The sequence below is a fragment of the Phyllostomus hastatus genome, unplaced genomic scaffold (genome assembly GCF_019186645.2).
Source record: "Phyllostomus hastatus isolate PE091 unplaced genomic scaffold, TTU_PhHast_1.1 phas_contig_150, whole genome shotgun sequence".
In the NCBI taxonomy this organism is placed as follows: Eukaryota; Metazoa; Chordata; class Mammalia; order Chiroptera; family Phyllostomidae; genus Phyllostomus; species Phyllostomus hastatus.
This window is the reverse complement of record NW_025333611.1, coordinates 2,223,241-2,244,841: the sequence shown is the minus strand read 5'-3', so window position 1 is coordinate 2,244,841 and position 21,601 is coordinate 2,223,241. Positions and strand designations below refer to the sequence as shown.

At 61.7% G+C, this 21,601-nt stretch overlaps 1 protein-coding gene across 4 annotated transcripts in view; it reads left to right on the top strand.

Moving 5' to 3' along the window:
• The first annotated feature begins 2,365 nt into the window (after positions 1–2,365).
• TNRC18 (trinucleotide repeat containing 18) overlaps positions 2,366–21,601 on the top strand; it is a 75,409-nt gene continuing 56,173 nt past the window's right edge. For all 4 annotated transcript variants that reach the window (XM_045824254.1, XM_045824272.1, XM_045824263.1 and 1 more), the window contains exons 1-2: positions 2,366–2,740; positions 4,615–5,047. In XM_045824254.1, the coding sequence (XP_045680210.1) occupies positions 4,861–5,047 (187 nt within the window). In that variant the 5' untranslated portion in view covers positions 2,366–2,740; positions 4,615–4,860. The remainder of the gene's footprint in view (positions 2,741–4,614; positions 5,048–21,601) is intronic.

Genomic DNA, 21,601 nt, shown 5'->3' with positions numbered 1-21,601 from the left:
TGGGATATGGGGGGGGGGATCTGGGTCTGGGCTCCGAATACTGGAGGGCAACCAGGGGGGTGGGAAGCGACGGGGACTCGGGCGAGGGAGGGTTTACTAGGAAACCAGAAAGGCCTCTGGATAGGAATTGAGGATGGTCAGCGCCCACGAAGACGGCGCCCCTACGCACGGCCCCTTCCCAAGCCTGGGCTTCCAGCGGCTCAACTGTGTTTATTTTATTTCTGCAGTCATCCCCCTCCCCCAAGGGACACAGACACAATACCTCCTTTCTTTTAACCCCCCTCTCCTCTCCGTCTTTGCTCCTGCCTGTCCGGGGCTGCGAGGGGAGCCTCCCGCTGCCCCGGCCGCCACAGAGACCAGCGCGCCCTGCTCCAAACGCGGCCACCGCCGCTTGTTCCCCTCGGATCCGGCTATTTTCGTTCCTTTCTTTCCTTCTCACTCCTCCCTCCTCCCCACAGAACTCTGGCTTCCAAAAGAGGGCAGCCTAGAAACCAGCGCTGGAGGCTTTAGGAAGGGCAACTTGAAACTGTCCTCAGGAGGCTGAACTCCCCCCCCCCTCAAATTTATACTGGAATTAAATTAGACACCCCAGTTTGCTCTCAAACCTTAACCCTTTTTTTTGTTTGCTAAAAATGGTTTAAATAGAACAAACGGGCGCTAACTAGCTTATTTTACCCCCTCCAGAAAAGTTGCCTTAAAAATGGATTTAAAAAAAATTATGCGAGCTATGTGAAAACGCTGAGTCCGCAGCGCGGGGGCTCAAGACCGGGCTCCTCTTGTTTTAATTAAAATCCAATCACCACGGTGGCTCTCCGAGGCAGGATCGGCAAGGATTTCTGCCCTTCCAAGCTTCCTTTTCAGGGTACGTAATGCCTAGCTGGGCATGGGTCCCTGCCAAGCTGCGGAGAGGGTGCAGGGTCCCCCTGGGCGGCCCCTACGACCGCGTCCTCTCCCCTAGCGCCCGCAGCCAAGTAGGTTGCCGCGGGCAGCTCCCGGCGACTCAACCCAGAAAGGATTTTGCTGAAAGCGCAAAATAAAAGTACAAAGTCTGGGGGATTGAGTCTCCCCTCCCCCTCCGGCCACCGCGGCCAGCCAAGCACTTTTTGGGCTTGGCTGCTGCTGTCTCTGAGCTCAACAGATTTTTTTTTTCTCCCGGTCTCGCCCTCCCTGGAGGGGGCGCGGCGGATGGAAGGCGAGAGAGGCCCCCAGCCAAGAGGTTTTTAATATTACACTTTAATAGGTTTCAGAAAGCCCCGTGGAGAAATGCTAATAGGCTGAAATGTCAGAATCGAGAGGGAGTTAGTTCGCGCTCAGCCGATCCAATCCTTTTTTTCTGCTCTGATTTTTTTTTTGTGGGGGGGAAGGGAAGGGAAGGGAAGGGAAGGGAAGGGAAGGGAAGGGAAGGGAAGGGAAGGGGTGGGGAGTGCCCACGCAGAGAGACTTTGGGGAGGGGCGCGCGGTGCAAAGAGCCGCAGCCCTAGCTGGGGCCGTGGGGGTAGCGCTCCCCGGCTCGCGTTTCTATAGGAACCCCTTTTAGAAGATTAGAGACTCACCCGCTGCCGGCCGCCGCGGCCTCTCCAAAATATTAATCAGTAACCATCTGACACCGCATTTCAGGGAGGGACCCGCAGGCCGGGGCTAGGAAAACGGCCTTCTCGCCAGCCCATCCTACCCAACCGCGCTGCTGGGGGACAGGGAATGAATCGCTGCTTTGTTTTAAAAGGGGGGGGGGAGGGAGGGAAAGGCAGCCCTAGTCCGTTTTGGCGTCGCCAACGCGCGTTCTGGAAGGCGCGCCCCAGGGGAGGTGGGGGGCCCCGGCCCAGGCGCGGGGTGCAGCCAGCCGAGCCCCAGGCCCTTCCCGGCTCGCTGGGCTTGTCACCTCCTCCTGCAAGCAGGAAGCTGACAGGCGGCCCATTAAACCGCGCCTTGCAAAGCCCAGGATTGCGGCGACAACCATCTTCCTCTATTTTGATCACTAAGCCCAGACACTGGGGGAGGGGGAAGGAAAAGGCAGGAGGAGGAGGAGGAAGGGGGGGGTTGTCCGAGCTGGTGGAGGGGGAGGGCTGCCTAGAAACGGCCCGGAAAAATTCTCACCACCAGTTTTGATCATTCAGCCCCGCCGAGGGGAGCCTGGAAACTGCTGGAGCCCTTTGGTCCGTAATTGGTTTTATAGGAATGGCTGAGGGCCAAGGTGTTTACATGCGCGTGACTGGCGGCGCGCGCGACCAATGGGTGGCGGCCGGGGGCCGGCCTGGGGGGCAGAGGCGGGCCCGGGGGAACAATGCGTGTTTCTTCCGCGAAGAGTGCTCCCCTCCCCCAGCCACCCCTCCCCCCCGCTGGCTTTTTAGATCCAGTGAGAGGAACTTGAAAGGGGGGTTGTGTAATGTACCTTTTCCAATCCCGGGCTGTATATGGAGATTTGGGATTCTTTAAACCGGCGCTACCTGGATTTTATTAAAAAGCGGGGAGCTCGGCGGGAGGAAAGCTGGCTTTTCCGGGGGCTGCGGGAGCCGGGCCGCGGGAGGGCGGAGGAGTTGGCGCGCCGAGCGCTCGGCCCGGGGAGCGGTTTTCAACCAAAAAAAGGAAAGGCGGGCAAAAAGTGTGAGGAGGCTGCGGGTGGCGGAGGGGCGCAGCGGCCGCGGGATGGCGGGCAGCACGGGCGCGTAGCCGCGCCGGGAGCCGGGGCCGCCACCGGAGTCGCCGTCGCCAGAGTCCAGAGCCGGGAGCCCCGCTGCGCCAGGTACGCCGCCGGGTCGCCCGCCGGTCCCTGGCCGGGCGCGATGGTCTCCAAACTTCTCCAGCGGGTCCTCCACCCCACCTCACCCTCGGGGTGTGCCGGGGGATCCCTGCAGCTTTCCTGTCCTCGAGAATGGGATCGGGGACCAGGGTCGATGAGGCGGGGGAGCGCAGGGAGGGGTGAGGGAGAGCCGCTCTTCCTCCGGCTCTGCTCTCCCTTGAGCCCGCAGCCCTGCTCCAGCCCGCCCAGCCCGGCCCCGGGGCATCGGTTCTTTCTCGGTTCCCTGTAGGCGGTGGGGGAGCCCGAACGCCGAGACGTTTTCGATTATGGGCTGTTTTTAATTAAAAGCCGGAATTCAGCCATTTTAACTATATTTAAGAGGGGGAGAAAGTAGGGAGAAGCCGCGGAGCTCGCAGATGGCCGAGCCAGCTTCTCTGCCAGCGCGAGGGTGCTCCGGGGGGCTCCACCTCGACTTCCCCGAAGTGGGGCATGGCCTGAAGTGCTGGCTTTTAAAAGAAAGATACACAAGGATATTTTTTTAAAAATCACGGGAAGCTCATCGCCGTAAGACATGTATCCTAGGATGTGGCGATCTTAGATTTTTCCCAAGTAAACGCGGATCTGGTAACCAGAGCCTGATGGGAGAGAGCGAGGGAGGGAGGAAGGGAATAAGGGGGTGGTTGTAAGCAAAACCGGGTTCAAATGATCACCTTAAGCAAAGTTGTGGAAGAAGGCTGGAGGGGGAAGCCGGGGGGTGGGGTGGGAGCGGTGGCCAAGGGGTCAGCAGCTCGCTGCGCGGGGCGTTGGGCGGGCACCCGGGAGCCGGTGGCTTTGGCGTGATCCGCAGCTCTAGTAGTGCCCCGGCCTCCCGGAATCGGGAATCCAAGCTGCTGCGGGCAGACTGAGAGCGAGGACCCGGTTGGCTCCAAGACCCCCCCTCCCGCCCCCCCGGGGGAATCGGCAACCGACAAATCTTTTAAACAAACAGCTTTAAACTGGAACTACAGAGGGATTTACCCAACGCTGGGGGAGGCGCCCCTCGGTGCGAAGGTTTTCTTTGTAGGTTATTTTGGGGTTGGGGGAAGCTAGGGTAGGAGTGAGGCTCTTGAGCCCCTTCCGTCCTCTGACGCCCCCCAAAACCCCGACTCCAGGCCACGTCTTCGGGCCGCAGGATTCCCAGGCCAGGGCGTTGGAAAATGAAACCAAAGCTTGCTTGGAAGGATTCTTTTCAGTCCTCAGGCGAGAATGCCACGTCTCGGGTCCTCGGACTCAGACTTTGCGACTCACAGTGGCCCGAGGGGGGCGGCGAAGCTCTTTAAAAATAATAAACCCGCTTTGCACCCTCTCTCCCGAAAAATCCGCGAGTTTGGCGCCTCGGGACGAACTGAGGGAAACTAAACTAAAAAAAAAAAGGAAGGCAAGGGCCCCCAAAGGTTAAATATTAAACTTCCCCGATCAGATAGTGACACGAACTGCTCTTGGAGAGGTTTCACGGTTTGAAATCCCGGAGCGTGTGACGCCCAGGAATCAAACACTCTTCGGCGGTTTGTATTTGCGCGGTCCGGGCGCCTCCGAGGGGCCTTCCCAGTTCCCGGAGGCCCGGTGAACCGCCGAGGCCGAGGCGGGCTGGGGCGCAGCGCGCCGCCGGTCTCTTTCCGAGTCGCGGCCCCGGGAGCCCGAAGCCGCCGGTGGAAGGAGTATGGATTTTTGCGTTTTATGGAAAAGGGGCTACTCCCGATTTTATTTTTGGCCACCAGATCTGCAGCTCCCGGCCCCGAACGGCAAAACGACTTTCTGAAACTTGTTTATTTTTTTCTTCCCCTTTTTTCTTTTCTCCCTTCTGTTTCTTCCGCGGCCCGTCTCCTCTCCCTCGCAAGACGCCGAGGGCGCCGCCTCGCGCAGCTCCGCCTGGCCGCCCGGAGGAGCCCCACCGCCTGCAGCCTGTGCGCCCCGGGCCGCGGGCCCGCCGCCCAGCGCAAGCCCCGCTGGCCGCCGCCGCCATGCACGCCGCGGAGCCCCCGCCGCCCGAAGACTCTGGGACTACGCCGAGGCCGAACTTTTAGGTTCTGCTGAGCGAGGCCCGCGGGCCAGGTGGGGGGCTGGCCGTGGCACTCCCGCGGAGGATGGATGGCCGAGACTTCGGGCCTCCGCGGTCGGTGCACGGCCCCCCGCCGCCGCTGCTGTCCGGCTTGGCGATGGACAGCCACCGCGTGGGCGCGGCCACGGCAGGACGCTTGCCCGCTTCGGGCTTGCCGGGCCCGCTGCCGCCCGGGAAGTACATGGCCGGTCTCAATCTCCACCCGCACCCGGGTAAGTGCCCTGCGCCGTGGTCGCCCCCGCTTGTCCCCCCCGGGATCCGGGGGAGGGATACCAGGGAGGTACTGTTGGGCCTGTTCTCGGGCGTTTGCGACGGGGGTGCGGCACTATCCTCTTTCCCGGCGGATTCATGGGGGTGCAACTTCCGAGGTGGGGAGACCCTGGAACTGGGGCGAGGCAATCCCGGAGGCACCGGTGTAGGGGTGGAGGTAGGCTCCGCTGCCTCCTCCGGCGCGCCGGGTTCTCCCAAGGAGCATTTCTCCGCCGCAATTGGAGTCACCGGGGACGAGCCCAGTTCCCGAATCCCTGCGGCTGAGGCTGGGCTGGAGTTTTCAAAATCTGGGCGAGAAAAGAACAAACCAGCCCCACACCCTTTGAGACATCTGTTCCCAGAGCGCGAATCTATTTCTTGGCAGACGCCCTTGCCGGCGCCCGTGGGCCCCGGGTTCCGTTTCTAGCTCTTCCACTTGCGTTGTGCGGGGTCTCCGGCCAGCCGGGAGCGCCCCAGTGTTCGGGGAGGACGGGAGACGCAGCCCTGGGATCTTGGCCTGCGGCGGGTGGGCGGCGGTCCTCGGGAGACCCCTCCGGAAGGAGAACGGCAGTCTTGGGACCCACACCCTGGTAGGAGAGCAGCGACTCCGACCCCCGGGACCCCTGGTACTCCGGCGGGAGGGCGCGCGCGCGCGCGCAGCGGGCAGGCAGAAACTGGGCCGCTGCCACCCCGAAGCTGAGGGAAGGAAGCGGTGCCGGAGCGGATCTGGCCAGGCTGGAGCGGCGGAGGGAGAATCTTGAGTCAGACATTAGCCGTAGGAGGAGGTGGCCGGCAAGGCTCGGCCGCCGTCGCCATTTCCCGAGAGGGGCTGCCCAGGCTCCGCGAGGACGGCGCCGGGGAGGGGAAGGTTGTCCGGCGGCCGCGGCCGCGGCCGCTCCGGTCCGGCGCGGTGGGAAGGCCATTGCCCGACCCTCCAGACCTGCTGCCGACCTCTGCACCAGACCCGGTCCCTCCTCCCGGCTGCCTCCGCCCTCTGTGTCCGGTGTCCCGCACTTCGACTTTTGGAGAATTCGCCTCTCCTACTCCGAAATGTAGTCTAGGGCCCTTGTGACTTCTCGGGGAGCCCCCGACGCTCTGCCCGGCCTTGGGGTCTTGGAGGGGACACCTTCGGCCGCTGCGCCGCCTGGGCCCTGCCCCACCGACCCTGCCGCTCCGCCGCGCTCGCCGTTTTTGCCTATCTCTTCGGGTTTTCTCCTGTAACTTTTCAGGAACCGGAGTCCCGAGACTCGGCGGGACAAAGGACCTTTGTGAGGCGCCGGGCGGGGGAGGGGCGGCGCGGGGGCCCGGAGCGCGGAGATCCCAGCCGGCCGGGTGCAAGGACCAGGTCGCAGTCGGGGGGCGACTGTCCTCCGAGAGTGGGGGCCTGCATTCCGCCCCGGGGGGGGGCCGCGAGGAGGGCAGCGGAAGGGACCCCCGGGAGGATGGGTTGGGGGCGGGCCCTGGGGTACAAAAGGCCGCCGGAGCCGTCCCCTTTTGTGCGCTGGCAGAGGCGGCAGTAATTTTTGCGTGTCGTTCGAGCTCCTACGGGGTCCGCGGCCCGGGAACCTGACCCGAGGCTTCCCCGCCCGCAGGGCCCTCGCCCGCCTTCCGAAAGTCAGGGTTAGAGAGGGCGCTGCGGCCTCCGAGTCCCAGGTCTGGCTGCGGCGCGCACAGGCCGAGCGCCTTCACCCGAACCAGTGAAAACAGCCACTGCTCCCGTGGCGCCCGGCCTAACCGCGGCGGCCTGACGGCCCGACGCCCATTAGGTGGATGGGGAGGCCGAGGCGGCAGAGGGGAAGCGACCTGGGGCCGGCGGGCGGGACCGGGAACCGGTGGGAGGCGACCGCAGGGGCCTGTCTCGCGCCTCCGCGTCGGGCGCTGCCGGCCTTCTGCGTGCTCGGCGGCTGAGGTCACGGAGGAAACAGCAGGCGGTTTAGTAATCGCGGCCCGGGAAGGGAAGGCCCGGAGCCACCCCCGGGGCCGGACTCGCCCGCGAGGGAAAGACCGAGGGCTTGCCGCCCCCACGTGGAGTGGCCTCAACGGAGACCTCGGACCCCAGGCCAACGCCCAGACCGGAGTCCTGTGCTAATTCCCTGAGCTGGGGAGCCGCTCCCCCCTCTTTGGGTGGGGCCGGGTTTACAAATTCCTCTGCTCAGCTCCCCCCCCTTTTTTATGGGGTGCAGGTGTTAAATTTTCCCTTTCAGCACCCTCGCCTTCTTGGCTGTCAGCTTCTTAGGTCGGGCCAGCTTTATCAGCCTCATCTTTGTTTATTTTTGCCCCGGGAAGCCCAGAGAGGCCAAGCCATTTGCGCCGAGTCCCACAGCAAGGCAGAGGCTACCCCTGTGGGCTCCGACTCCAGTCCACTCCGGACTCCTGCGTGGGTGGGGTCCTAGTGCTGGGAGGAGAGTCCTAGGCAGAGGGAGCTGCCCTGGGGGGGGGGCTCAAAGTGTGAGGGGCCCCGGGGTGCTGGCCCCCCTTCCAGGCAGGTGTGGAGAGGAAGGTCTCTGCCAGCGAGGTTCTTGGGGGGAGCCGCCTTCTGCTTCAGGGGTCCAGGCCAGGGACCTTGGCTGTGGTCTCTGCAGAAGCTGGGGAGAAGTCAAGAGTAACTGGGATTCGGGGTCAAGGGTGGTGCTTACCTTTCCCGTAACCTTGAGTGTGTGTGGTTGTGTTTGTGGTCCCTACATGTTCGCAGGTGACATGGCAATGAACAAGTGGCAACTACCTGTTAGGCTTGCCTCTCTGCTTTCTGGCCGGGAGGCTGGGACTGAGCCCTCAGTTGCAGGGAAGGAGCTGTTAGCAGAATTCTGTGTTTGGACATCGACGCCCCTGCCCTCATGCTCTGGGCCGGCCCCCCGTGGGACGGGGGGTGGGGGTGGGAACCGGGGAGCAGGGTGGGAGGCCTTGCCCTTTGACTGGCCTTGTGGACAACAGGGGGCCGCCGCTTTCCCCGAGTCCCTCGGCCCCATCTGGGGAACCCAGCCCCGCAGCCTGCTGGGATGGGTTTGGGAAGGTTAGTCAGTCAGTGCGGCTGGGCTGGCACGGCGCCGCGATCCCGGAGATAGGGCAGATGTGCTGGGTACTTCCTCCTCTGGCCTGGGGGCGGTGCTGGAATCTGGGAGGCCCCCCCCCCCCAGCCACCCGCTCCTGGGCTGCCTGAGCCTCCTGGTGCTTCAGCACTTTCTCCCGGGGCTTGTTCCCTCCCTCGGCCAACGATCTCCAAGTGCGTCCTGTGAGCCAGGCCAGGCGCTGCTCCGGCCCCGGGGGTCCAGCAGGGACCAGACAGACAGGAATCTTCGCCTTCGCTGGAGCTCAGGCCCCGGTGTGGGGCAGGCGGGCAGGAAACACGGACGAGGGAAGGAAGGCGTTTTCAGTGGAGACGCAGGCCTTGGGGGCGGCGGAATGCCGAGGGCCTGTGTTTGCTGCAGCGGCGAGGGGCGCGAGCCTGAGAACGGCGGGGCCGGCGGGCAGGGAGGTGTGCTGGGGTGGGGGGAGGGGGGAGGTTGGGGCCTGTGATGAGGTCTTGGAATGTCAAGCTGTGAGGCAGGAGGAGGCAGCGAAGGCAGCGGAGGGTCTTAGGTGGAGGGAGTGACTCAGGGGAAGGGGCGTTTCACAGCAAGGTGCCCAGCCTCCAGGCCACGGTACCGAGGCTGGGGTGCCGGTCAGGGCCTGTTGGGAACCGGGCCTTGCAGCAGGGAGTGAGCTTGAACGTGATGCGCTTAAATCACCCCAAACCTCCCCTGCCCCCCCAGGTCCCGTTTCCTTCCTTCTGTGGAAGAATTCTCCTCCACGGGACTGGTCCCTGGTGCCAAGAAGGTGGGGGGCCACTGCCTTACAGAACTGGTCTGGGCTCTCAAAGAATGCCAGTGGCATGCAGGAGTGCAGGAAGGCCCGGAATTGTTCCTGGTTACCAGTTGCACGCACGCACACACGCACACACACACAACAGGGCAGCAAAAGGCAGTGGAAGGCCCTCGATGGGATCTCGGGTCGGGGAGAAATGGCCCTGAAGGGCATCCGCGGGGCAGTGGGCGAGATCGGAATACGGACTGCGGCCCAGCTGATAGGTGCTCGCCGGTATCAAGCCTCGTGCAGCCGATAACCGTGTCACACGCTCCTGTGAGAGGACGCCCTTGCTCCCAGACCGGGGGGGGGGCGGGGGGGGCGCCTGGAGGGTTCGGGGGCGGGGGCCGCGGTGTCCGCAGCTTGCTCAGGGCCGGCCCGGGAGGAGAGAAAGTGGGGGCTGGAACCCCCGTGCTGTGTGGGGGACAGCGGTACTTCGGATGACGACGAGAGTAGCACACGCAGGGCCAGAGAGCGGTTCACGGTGGCCAGACCTGGGGAGGGTCCCCTGGATGTCCGTTGTAGTATTTCTTTTTTTTTTTTTAAGATTTTATTTATTTATTTTTAGAGAGGGAAGGGAGGGAGAAAGAGAGAGAGAGAGAAACATCAATGTGTGGTTGCTGGGGGCCATGGCCTGCAACCCAGGCATGTGCCCTGACTGGGAATCGAACCTGCGACGCTTTGGTTCGCAGCCCGAGCTCAATCCACTGAGCTCCGCCAGCCGGGGCCCGTTGTACTATTTGAAACTTGTTCCGAGTTTGAAGGTGTTTCCGGTGAGGGTTCTGGCTGGAGACTGGCTGGCGGCAGATGGGGTGGAAAGCGGGTGCTGGTCAGGGGCCCGGAGGCTTTGGGGAGGTGACGTGACCGGGAGGGAGGCCGCAGGTGACCGGTGTGTGGGGCTTTGTGGGGGCTGGGCTGCTAAGAGATGTGGAGGGGCAGAGGGGGAGCGCCACCGACACCAGGGTTTTTGGAAAGTGCTACTTGGGGAGCAGGGGGGAAGACCGGATTCGGGGAGAGGGCCGTGACCGGGCGTTCTGGCTTTGGATGTGGCCAGCTCGGCATGCCCTCGGCTTCTGGCCCGGACCCCTCTGCAGCCTGATTGGGTGTGGCCCTGTCTTCCACCCAGCCCCCAGCCCCGTCGCTGGGGTACGCCTGTCCTTCCCAGCCCAGTGTTTGAGAGGCCCGGTGGGTGCCGCTGCCAGCCAACGCAGTCCCTAGGGGCCGCTGGGACACCTGGCCAGCGGTCAGCCTCAGCCTCCAAGGCTAGGGTCCTTAGCATACTGACTGCCCACAGAGGCCTGGCCTCGGGCTTTGGGGGAAGTCAGGCCATGAGGTGGGAAGCACCAAAGCTCCCCACACCTGTACAGGCCCCGGACACCCCCAGTGCCCGCACCCAGGATTCCTTCCTGAGCTCACGGAAGCAACGGACCCCCCCCCCCTGAATCCAGAAACCCACTTCGCACATGCTCAGGAACAGCCCTGCCCGTGCTGGGCTCTCGTTAGCCCCCTGAGGCTCCCACCCAGCAGTGTCCGGACCAGACAGGACGGCCTGGAGGCTGAGCTCAGGGTGCGGGGTCTAGAGCTGGCCCCCCCGCTTCCTGGCTGTGTGACGGCTCTCTGAAAGCCTCGATGAGCTCCTCCGTAAAATGGGCCCACGAGTGGCACTGAATTCATTCGATTGTTGCGAAGTAGGAGTGAGCGAGGGCAGGCAGGTGCCTGGCACAGTTGCAGCCCTCTGCAGAAGTGACAGAAGGGACCGTTGTCATTGCAGTGGTTGTTGACTTTGGACTCAGGGATGCTGCCCCTTCGTCCAGACATCCCTGAGGTCCATGGGCATCCTAGACTCCAGGGTCCCTCTGTGTGTGTGTGTGTGTGTGTGTGTGTGTGTGTGTGTGTGTGTAGCAGCAGTTCTGCTGTAAAAGGCTTCACTCGTGTTTGGTTCATTGAATTTTCTTTTCTTTGTTTTTTAAAGATTTTAAAATTTATTTATTTTTTAGAGAGGGAAGGGAGGGAGAAAGAGAGAGAGAGAGAAACATCAGTGTACGGTTGCTGGGGGCCACGGCCTGCAACCCAGGCATGTGCCCTGATTGGGAATCGAACCTGCGACACTTTGGTTCCCAGCCCGCGCTCAATCCACTGAGCTATGCCAGCCAGGGCTTGGCTCATTGAATTTTCACGAAACGCACCCACCCGTGTGCCCGCCAGCCAGCTCAAGGTCAGGGCCTCCCCAGCGCCCTGAGGGCCTCCCGGCTTGCTTTCTGGTCACCGCCCACTCCCACCACGATTTCTGTTGCCACAGATTTGCCTGTGGGAGCACCTCCTGTGCACGGCATCCTATCGCTGGACACAAGGTTGTGAGGGTCGCCCCCTGGTTGATTTCTTGCTGCTGCTCAGCATCCGACCCCCCGGGGCGTGTCCGCCCGTCTGTGGAGGGGCACTGACTGGGGCTGTTGGCAGTGTTTGCTGTCGAGAGAGCAGCTCTGACGTGGCCTCTCCGGCCACCCAGGCCCACTTCCCTCCAGATGCGAGTCGAGCATGGCGGCGAGTCTACCGGTGGCGGCCCTGCTGTGCGCCCTCCCCGCCCCGCCCCAGGGGCTGTGTCCCCAGTTGCTCTAAACTCTGTTCACGTCGGTGAGTGTGTGGCAGTATCTAAGGGTGTGTGCGCTTTTAAACGTTTTCCCTCATTTACTGTTGTGAGCTTTATCGAGAGGTACTTTGTGTACCGTAAAACCCACCCATTGAAAACATTCAGCTCTGCTTTATGCTTAATACAAACTCGAGAGGGAAAGTCACACGTCAGTTAAGAAGTCGGATAGCGCGCCCTGGCTGGCGTGGCTCAGTCGGTTGGAGTGTTGTCCGGTAAACCGAAAGGTCAAGGGTTTGGTTCTTGGTCAGGGCACGAGCCGGGTTCCGGGTTCGGTCCCCGATGTGTCTCCCCCCACCACTGCGCCCCCTCCCTTCCCTGCTCTCTAAGATCAATAAGCATGCCCTCAAGTGGGGATTTAAACAAGAGGAAGAAGAAAGGAAAGTCAAGGAGCGTTGCAAGAGTTCTGAAGAAAACCAACAGTTCCCTGCCTCGTGTCTCCCGGTCTGGACTCCCCCTTTGTGAACCCTCGTGGCCCTTTCTTTCGGCTTTTTCGTCCGTGTTTCTAAAGAGGAACCTGCTTCCACTGCTGGCCATGTTCCAGCTTTGGTATTTCCGCCTGACCTCTATGGGAGGTGACCATTTCGCACAGACTGAGTCCAAATCATGACTGTCCCTTTCCCTAGTGGGAGGCCGAGGGCAGGTTTCTTTGCCGTTTGTACCTTGGCTTTCTCATCTGTGAAATGGGGGTAATAGTGGTGTATCTACTTCATGAGATTGTCGGGAGGGTTAAATAGTTGTGAAGGTAAAGCATTTAGAATAATATCAAATAGGAGGAACACTTGGTAAATGTTGTTATACCCTCCATGTGTATTTCTTCTGTCCTGCAAATATAGGTGAAATACCGTTTAAACCAGTTTTGCGTTTATGGCTGCTTTAGCTTTGTGTATATTGTTTACATTTGGGCCAAGAGGTATAAAGTTTATGTCTTTATTTCCTGTAGTTAGTAGTTGCCTTTTTTTTTTTTTCTTTTTCATTTGCTTGTAGTTTTTAGAAGTCCTCTCTTCTGATCTCTTGGTACACCTTTTCATTTGGTCACATCTACAGAATGAGCTTCCTCTTTCTTTTCCTGGAGATTTATTTCCTGGAGTTTTCCACTGCCCTGCTCTAGTCTGGTTCGCCTGCTGCGTGGGCGTGTGACCCTGTGCCTCTGCTGTTTCAGATCCGTTTCCTGATTTCCACGCTCCCCTTCCTCCTGCTTTGCGTTTTGTTTTGGCGGAGCACACCCTGCAGTAGCTTTCTGTGGAAGTATATGCCTGACAATGCCTTGATTCTACCCTCCCGCCTGACTGGCATTTGGGAAATAATGTTTCCTTGCTGTTTTGAAGTAATTGCAACACCATCGTTTAAGTTCCAGTGTCACGTTTGAGGAGCGCTGCTGGTATTTTGATTCTGGATCTTTGGATGTGAACCTCCCTTTTAACTTTTTCCAAATGCCCAGAACCTTTCGGGACTGCGTCCCGGTGACCAGCATGGGCTCTGAAAATTCACCTCCGTGCTCCGCGGCCGGGCGGCCTTGGACGTGTGGCGCAGCCCGTGTCCTTGGGTTTCTTCTTTTGTCGAATGAATGATAGAGCTTACCTTGCATGGTGTGGACGGGGCTGACGCGTTCGTGAGAGTGTGCATACCCGGAGCCCTGCGTGGCGCCGAGTGAGCCTCGTGGATGTTACCACGGTCGTTACACTTTGATCACGGGCGTTACAAAAGTTTCACGTGGGCGTGCCCCGCTCCAGGCCCCTTCGGATGTCCTGTTTGGGTGCTCCAGAAACCGGACCGATCTGGAAGTGAAGCCTTTGGTCTGAACAGCTTTTGAAATTACTGATCGTTTTGTGACTGCTTCCTGATTTCCTTCCCAGCATCTTTGCTGTTCCCTGCGGCACCGTCCGCCGCGGGCTCTGCCGGACGGATGGCGTGGCTCCCGGTGGGTCCCCTGCTTTCCAGCCGGTGGCCTCAGCTGCGTGTCCTCCCGCCCGCGGGTCAGCCTCCAGTCAGGTGTCATGTTCTCCGTTTCCAGGAACCGTTTCTTACACTCTAGATACCTTTCTTTTTTTTTTTTTTTAACGTTTTTTTAATTGTTCAAGCACAGGTTTCTGCCTTTTCCCCCCACCTCTCCCCACCACCCCAGCTCTCTCCACCTCCCTCCCCTGTTTCCACCCCCCCCCTTGTTGTCCATGTGTCCTTTATCTCCTTTATCGTTGTTCCTGCAAACCCTTCACCCTTTTCCCCTACCGTCCCCTCCCCTGTCCCCTCTGGTCACCTTCAGCCTAGTCTCAATTTTCTTTCTTTTTTTAAAAAAGTTGAATTTAGCCCTGGCTGGCACAGCTCAGTGGATTGAACACGGGCTGCGAACCAAAGCATCGCAGGTTCGATTCCCAGTCAGGGCACATGCCTGGGTTGCAGGCCATGGCCCCCAGCAACCGCACATTGATGTTTCTCTCTTTCTCTCTCTCCCTCCCTTCCCTCTCTAAAAATAAATAAACTGTTAAAAAAAAGAAATCTTTAAAAAATAAAAGCATTTGGCAAATTAAAAAAAGTTGAATTTATTGGGGTGACGTTGGTTAATAAAACTAGATGGGTTTCAGGTGTAGAATTCTATGATAACACCACCGTATTCTCTGTTTTAATAGCACCCTGCTCTTATCTCATAGGTACACGCTTTCTCGTCACTTTGAAGATTTGTTTGTTTGGTTTTTCCCCCTGGAGTTTTCCTCTCTCCTGCTTTGCCTATCGTCCTCGCGATCTTTTTTCTCAGTTGTCTGTCCTGGCGGAGGCCCCGTGGGGGCCCGGCGGTGGGTTCTGTGCGCCTCTTTCCGTGGACGAGAGGCGCTGACCCGCCGAAGGCCCTCGGGTCTGGGGGTGGGACTCGAGGGGAGAATAAGGGCCCCTCAGAGCCCCCTGCGTGTGGGTCTTCCCTTCCTGACTCAGTGTCCCCTGCGGGCAGGGCTTTGTCTCCAGCCTTCGGGGAGTTTGTCTGTCTGTCTGTCTGGTGGTTTATTCGTAATCCTCCTCCGAGGACAGACTCCTTCATTCTAGGGGGCGGGGGGAGGGAGGACGCGCGAGAGAAGCGTCGATGGGTGGCGTCTCCCGAGTGCCCGGACCAGGGACTGAACACACCCCCAGGGACCGAACCAAAACCTAGGCCTGAGCCCGACTGCCCGCCCCACCCCGCCCACTTCTGGGGTCCGAGCCGGGAGACAGCCCACTGACCCGCCGAGCCGCCACGCCAGTCGGGGCGCTGCCTGCGCGGGGCCGACACCTGGCCCCGCCCCTCCCCCCAGAGCTGAGTGAGGTTGGAGCTGGCCACTCGGTCCCGGGTTCTAGGGGTCCGGCTCCAACCCTGGGAGACGAGGCTTGTGGGGGGCCCTCCACGCACCCCCTGTCCGTCTCTGCACCCTGGCCTTGAAAGGGGCCGTCTCAGGAATGCCTGGTTGGGGACAGCTCCCCGCCCTGCCAGGTGGCACAGCCCGGTCCCCAGCTTTCCCGCCTGCAGAGTGTGGTGTGGACGTTGTCTCCTCCCATCCCGCTCTCCTTGGGTTTTCTCGCCGTTTTAAACCCCGTGGCTGTCATTCTCTGGAGGTTCTAGCTTTTGGGAAAGGAATCGTCTGGTCCGAGGCCCCTCTTCTGGGGTCACCCCTCTCCTTGGGGCGGTGCCTGGGAGGTGTCCTCCTTCCCCACTCAGGTGCCTCCTCCGGGGCCTGGAAGCTGGAGTTCCTGGGAGGCCCGCCCCCCATCCCAGCCTCTTCCTCCAGGCCCAGGTCTCCTTTGTGGGGGAAAAGCAAATCTATGGGGAAATCCTCTCATTCTAAAGCAATTCTAATTGCTTTAGAATCCAGACGTCAGGGGCCCTGGGGTGGACGAATTTGCATATCACTGTGGCCTGGACCGCCCCCGGGGGCCCTGGGCTTCCCGTTATTTAGGTCTGAGCACCCACTTGGTGGGCTGGGCACTCGGCTGGGGAAAGCCCAAGTGCCTTTGCACAGGGGGCCCAGATTCCAGAATGGGGAGGGGAGGGGCTGGCGTCAGACCCGGGGCGCCCTTCTCAGGCTGTGACCTGGCGGGGAGGAGCTGGGGGCCACGGGATGCTAAAAGATGCCTGCTGGGATCTGACCCCCTCTTGGGGGTGGGGTCCCATGGCTGTGTGAGGGAGTGGGAGGGGCAGCGAGGGGCGGGCCTCCGGCCTCCCGCTTCCCGCAGGCCAGCCCCCAGGCCCCGCTGGGTCCCTCCCCCGCTGACACAGTCAGGTGGGTCTGACCTGGTGGCCCGGAGGCTCCTGCACCTCCTGCAGCCCCTGGGTGTCTGCTCCGTCGACTGGGAGGAACGTCGGCATTCGTCGCCGCTCGGCCGGTCTGCCGCAGGGATGGGCGCGCGGGCATGGTGGTGGCAGCAGCCGCAGGTCTGGAGGCCACGCCGGAGCACCGGTACTGTGCAGGGTAAGGCACCCCCACCCTGTCCCGTCCTACCCCCCGCCCCCCGTGTCCTGTCCTCTGGGAGAGGGGGTTGCCTCGAAGCAGAGGACACAGGGACAGCCCCAGCCTCCGCTTCTGTCCTCACTCGACGCCTTCACTGGCTTTAGGGGAAGGAAGGCCCAGAGAGGTTGTGCTACCTTCCAGGGTCACACAGCGGGGAAGCGAAGGGCCTAGGAGCATGGCCGGAGAGAAGGCAGGGGCCAGGGAGAGGCGGGGTGTCAGCAGGCATGTTCCCTTTCTCTTCCTTTTCCCTTTCTTGGCTCATTGTAATCTGTTTCCTAGTTTCGGGTTTTCGCAAACTCGGTCAAAGCGAGATTTCTGTGAAAATCACCCCAAGGGTAGTATTTACGGTGCAGTGATTAGACGGCCCCTCCCCCATCAGTTGATCTCGCTCTCTTTTTTTAAAAGATTTTATTTATGTTCAGAGAGAGGAGAAGGGGAAGGGAGGGAGAAAGAGAGAGTAACGTGGACGTGAGAGAGAAACATCGATCGGTTGCCTCTCGCATGCACCCCCCACTGGGGACCTGGCCCACAACCCGGGCACGTGCCCTGACCGGGAATCGAACCCGAGGCCTCTCGCCCCGCGGAACAACACCCAGCCAGCTGAGCGGCACCAGTCAGGGTGGATCTCTCTCTAAAGGATTTTTAAATGGGGGTTTAAGATACACGGAGAAGCGAGCACCGATCGGAAACGTTCAGCTCAATTACTATTATTTTTTTCCTACCAACTGAACCCAGCAGTGTAACCATCCGCCCGGTTAAAAAAGAAACCCATAAGCCCATCTCTCACTGCTCCCTCCCTGTCCCGGGGTGACCCCTGTCCCCACCGCCCCCACCCCTGTTTGCACACTTGGTGTCGGTGGGGGCACACGGCAACCACGTGGTCATGGTTCTCTTCGCCGAAGGGGTCCCACTGCGTGGTGATGTCCTAACTTGTTCCTCCGGCTCTCAACGGGCAGTTGGGTGGTTCTCCCGCTTCGGCCACGGTCAGCGGGGGGACTCTGGCCACCCAGCGTGCCCAGAGCCTCCAGGGCGAGCCTGGGTCGGAAAGGGTGGCGGGCTCTGCAGAGCTTTGGCTGTGTCCCACTGGGTCCCTGCTTCCTTCCTCTCGGACACGTGCACCCTGGGCGGGGGGGTGGGGGGGTGGGGGGCGGTACGGTATCTTTGATTCTCGACTCCTCCCTGGTTTCAGATGCCGCGTGGCTCGTCATTGGGGCCTTTTCCCTTGTGACCCTCCCGTCGATTTTTTACGGTGAATGGTCTCTCCTTCCTGACTCGTGGAAGTCGTCATTTATTCCGGACACGAGCCCGGCCTTGGAGGCCATAGGCTGCACGGAGGGGGGGGCGGGGGGGGCGGAGTGTCCTACGAGGTGGCGCGCCTTACCCCCCGCCCCGAAGGTGTCTTGTGACGAACAGTCACGTTGGCTCAGCCCAGTCCGGCGGGGCAGCCTTATCTTTATGGCCCGCGCTGCCTGTGTGGTGTGTAAGAGCCCTCTGGGCCTGCCCCCGGGCTGGAGGCGTTTCCCGGTATTTCCTTGGAGGCGCTTCCTGGCGGTGTCGCCTGGTCGCCTGCCGCAGGTTTAGGTCTGCCGCTGCTGCTGCTCAGCTGCGGTTGGTTGGTGGGGTGCGAGGTAGGCGGTCAGGTCCGTGGACTGTCCCGTGGGGAGGCCCGAGCTGACCGGCAGCATTTGTCACAGAGCCGCCGGGCCGTCGGGTCCCCTACGGTCTCTCGTGTGGAGCCCCTGCCCGTGCCCGTGCCCTTGCCCAGGGGCGCGTCACTGTGGGTGCAGAGGTGGCGGTGCCTGACAGCATTTGGTCCTCGCCTCCTGTTCCTCATGTGCAAGGTTGCCTGGGCTGCTCTTGATCCTTGGCTTCCATGTCGCCTTTTTGTGAACTCGTCAGTGACACAGGACAGACACTGGCCGTCTGAGGCATTTTCAGGTGTGCGGTCGCGCGGCCTTCGGCACCTCCACGGTGTCGAGTCCTCAGCTCTGTCGCTGTGGAGCAACCCGCCAGCCCCCCTCCCTCCTTTCTGTGTCTGTGAACTTGACGCCTGCAGGTCCCTGTGTGAGTGGGGTCACTTGGTGCCTGTCCCCTGGGGTCTCACTGGGGTTGCCCTGGACTATCCCGGCGAGTGCGCCATTGCCCCGTGATTTCCTCGGGGACGACCCCCCAGACCTGGGTCTGCGCCTTCCTGGGCCTTCGTCGTGGGCCTGTGGACCTGCAGGAGCTGGGGAGGGGCGTCCCCCAACCTCCTCCTCCTCCCTGCTTCCCGTCCTGCCCCCCGGCAACCAAGAGGAGTGGGAACTGGTTTGACAGGTGAAGGTGACTTCATCGGTTTGGATGGACCCTCGTGGTAACCCCTGTTACCTTTTTACCGAACGCCGTTTCCCGTGGTTCTTCTTTCGTCTGTGACTTGGTCGGGAGTCTGGCTGGCTGATAGGATTCTGTGTGTACTGAGGGCTGGGAAGGCCCAGCGGTCTCCACATCGAAGGGGACCCTCGGGAGTCTGAGGATCCTTCTGTGTGTCCAGCTGCTGTCATAAGGGGCACCTGCGTCATACGCCCCGGGCTCGAATGAGCTATTTTCCGGGCGGTGACCCTGTGATCGGATCTTGCCGACCAGGTTCTCTGATAGCCTTTGGTGACCTCGGGGCAGAAGTGGTCTCTCGCTGGTGAGGCGCAGATGTTTCAGAGAGAAAGGGAAGACGAGATTTTCGTTTGGTATGTGGCTAGGGAGGGGCCTTTGGGAGTGAGAGCAGGAAAGTAGGGTCTCGTGCCCTGGGGCGGGGGGGTGGCCGAGAGAAGGAAAGGTGCAGATTTTGGAATCAGTCTCGGTTTCCTCATCGGGATGGGGAGACGGGGAAGGGAAGGCCTGAAGCCTTTTTAGAAAACTAACTTTAAAAGTTTTCGCCCTGGCTCGTGTAGCTCAGTGGATTGAGCTCGGGCTGCGAACCAAAGTGTCGCAGGTTCGATTCCCAGTCAGGGCACATGCCTGGGTTGCAGACCATGACCCCCAGCAACCGCACATTGATGTTTCTCTCTATCTCCCTCCCTTCCCTCTCTAAAAATAAATAAATAAAATCTTAAAAAAATAAGTTTTCGATTACAGCTGGTGTACAGCGTTCTGTTAGTTCGGGGTACAGGGTGGTGATGGGACATTGTATAACTTACAAAATTATCACAGAGTAAGTCGGGGGCCCACCTGACCCCCCGACGGCATCACCCACCCACTCTGGTCCCATGGACTCCTGCAGCCAGCCCCTCCCCGGGCTGGGAGGTAGGGCCCCGGGGAAGGGCCCCCCCTCCCCCCTCCCCCCTCCCCTGCCATAAATGCCAATGGAGCAGCATCTCCTCTGTGTGTGGAGTGGGGCAGGGCGGGGGAAGCCCGCATTGTGATGCAGGGGTCTGCACTCCGGGGCCCGCACCCGGCCCTCCCCCACCATTTTTGTAAATAAAGCTTTATTGGCACGGAGGCCAGTCCCTCGAGTGAGTGGCCTCCCTCGAGTGAGTGTCGTCGGCAGCGAGTGAGTGTCGTCGGCAGCGGGCGGAGGAGGCGGCTTTGGAGTGTTTACGGCGGGGCCCTGGCCAGACCGAGCCTGCCGACTCTTGTCCCAGTGGGTGGAGAGGCCGTAAAGAAGGAGCTGATGTGTGTGGTGAGAGGCACAGCGATAAGCACCAGGAGGAAAAGTCATGCTGGGCAGAGCGGGTTCGGGGGTGCTCAGGGAAGGCCCCCATGGTCCTGTGCCGCCCCCACGGGCAGAGAGGGCGTGAGGTGTGTGCAGGCCGTGGGGCCCGTCTGGAGGGGGGTGCAGCGTCCAGGCCGCCCCCGCCGCAGCCCAGCCCCCGGCCCGGACTGTTTACCGGACCTTTGCACCGGGCATGATGTCACTGAGGCCCCGCCCGCTCCCACCGGTGGGGCCTGCAGGTACCTGGGACAGAGTTAGCTTCCAGAAAGGTCCCTGGCAGACTCCCTCGTGGGGGAGGCAAGATTCCGAGGGGGCCTCGCCGTCCCCGTCCTGGGGGCCGGCCAGCAGGTGGCACAGCGCAGCCCCGGCAGGGTGTGCCTGGAGACTCGTCCTCCGGCCCCGGTCGGTGAGCGAGCGAGGGAGCAAGCACACGGGCACCCTGCCTGAGTGTGGAGGGAGTGAGCAGGGAGGGAGGGAGGGGTCTGGTCTGGATTCGAATTCTGCCTTCGGGTGGTCTAGGCCGGCCTCAGCGCCCAGCCGAGTCTGCAGACCCCTCCCCTGTGTTCTGGGTGCCTGTGAGGGGGGTGGCCGTGGCTGAGGCTGGCTGGCTCGGATCCCCACACTCTGGTCCCTGTGGCTTCCGAGGGGCTCGCTGTGGCTGCTGGCGTGGGGGTGGGAGGGGCTGGGAGGGCCTGCTAGCTCAGCACTGGGGGAGTTGGGGTGGGATCGGGGTGGGGGGGTTGTGCCCAGCTCCCTGCTGCTCAGCCTCCCTGTGTAGCCAGACTTGGGGTCTCCTTTCTTGGCCCTGGGGCCACCTTCCCTTCTTATTGGGCACCTAAGACCAGAGGAGGAGATCACTCTCTAAGAACCCTTGAGGGCCGGGACCTGCACTGGGTGGGGGGGGGGGCGCTTACCCTGCTCAGGGCTGAGGGGCCGTGGCCCGGCTGGAGCCAGGGCTGAGCTGAGGGCCTGGGGGTGGGATTCCAGAGCTGGACTCCCTCTGGCTGGTGCCTTGTAGCGCTGGCTGAGCAACCTGGCCGCTCAGGGCCAGTAACCGGGACGACCCCTCCGAGCCTCAGTGTCTTAGTCTGTGCAATGGGGGAGCCAGAGACCCTCCCCCCCAGGGCCATGGGGGGGCGCTGGTGAGTCAGGACGGGAAGGGGCTGCCCTGGGACCTGCTCTGCTCTGGGGCCCGGCCGCGTGGCTGGTCCCCTGGCCAGGAGGCGGGACTGGGAGGCGGAGAGCAGATCTCACCCCTCACTTTTTAAAAAAGACCCAGGTGGAATTTACACAACGTGCAATTAACCTCTGGAGAGTGCGGGTGGCGGTGGTATTTAGCGCGTTCCTCACGGGCGGGCGCCCGCTGGCTCCCGCCGGTGCTGGCGGCGGAGCTGACGGTCCGTCGTGAGGCAGGAACGGGGTGGCGCGAGCGGCCGGCGCGGACCGTGCCCTTGAGCAGCGGCTCCGCTTCCCCGAGCCCCAGGGTTTGTAGCTGTAGTCGTGGGAGTAACGGCAGTGACACGGCCGACCTGGCGTTGCCCTTGGTGAAAGCGTTTTAGAAGTAGGGACACGTCCACCCTCCGGGGCAGATGCCACTGTCATCCTTCGTGCAGCCCCAGGGCCTTAGGGACTTGCCCGCGTCCCGGAGCGGCTCCAGGTTAGCGTCTGTGTCGTCCGGGGGACGGCTGTCCGGCCCCGCCCCTTGGTGGCGGCCCCGCCCCTTGGTGGCGCCGGGCCTGTCGGAGGCCCCCCTGGGCCCGGCCCCCGGGCACGTTTCCGACAGGGAGGGGCCTTCAGCCCAGCGAGGGGCTGCAGTACGTCTAACTTCATGAACGTTTAATGAAACTTGAGATGCGGTTCCTCCGTCTCCTGAGCCGCA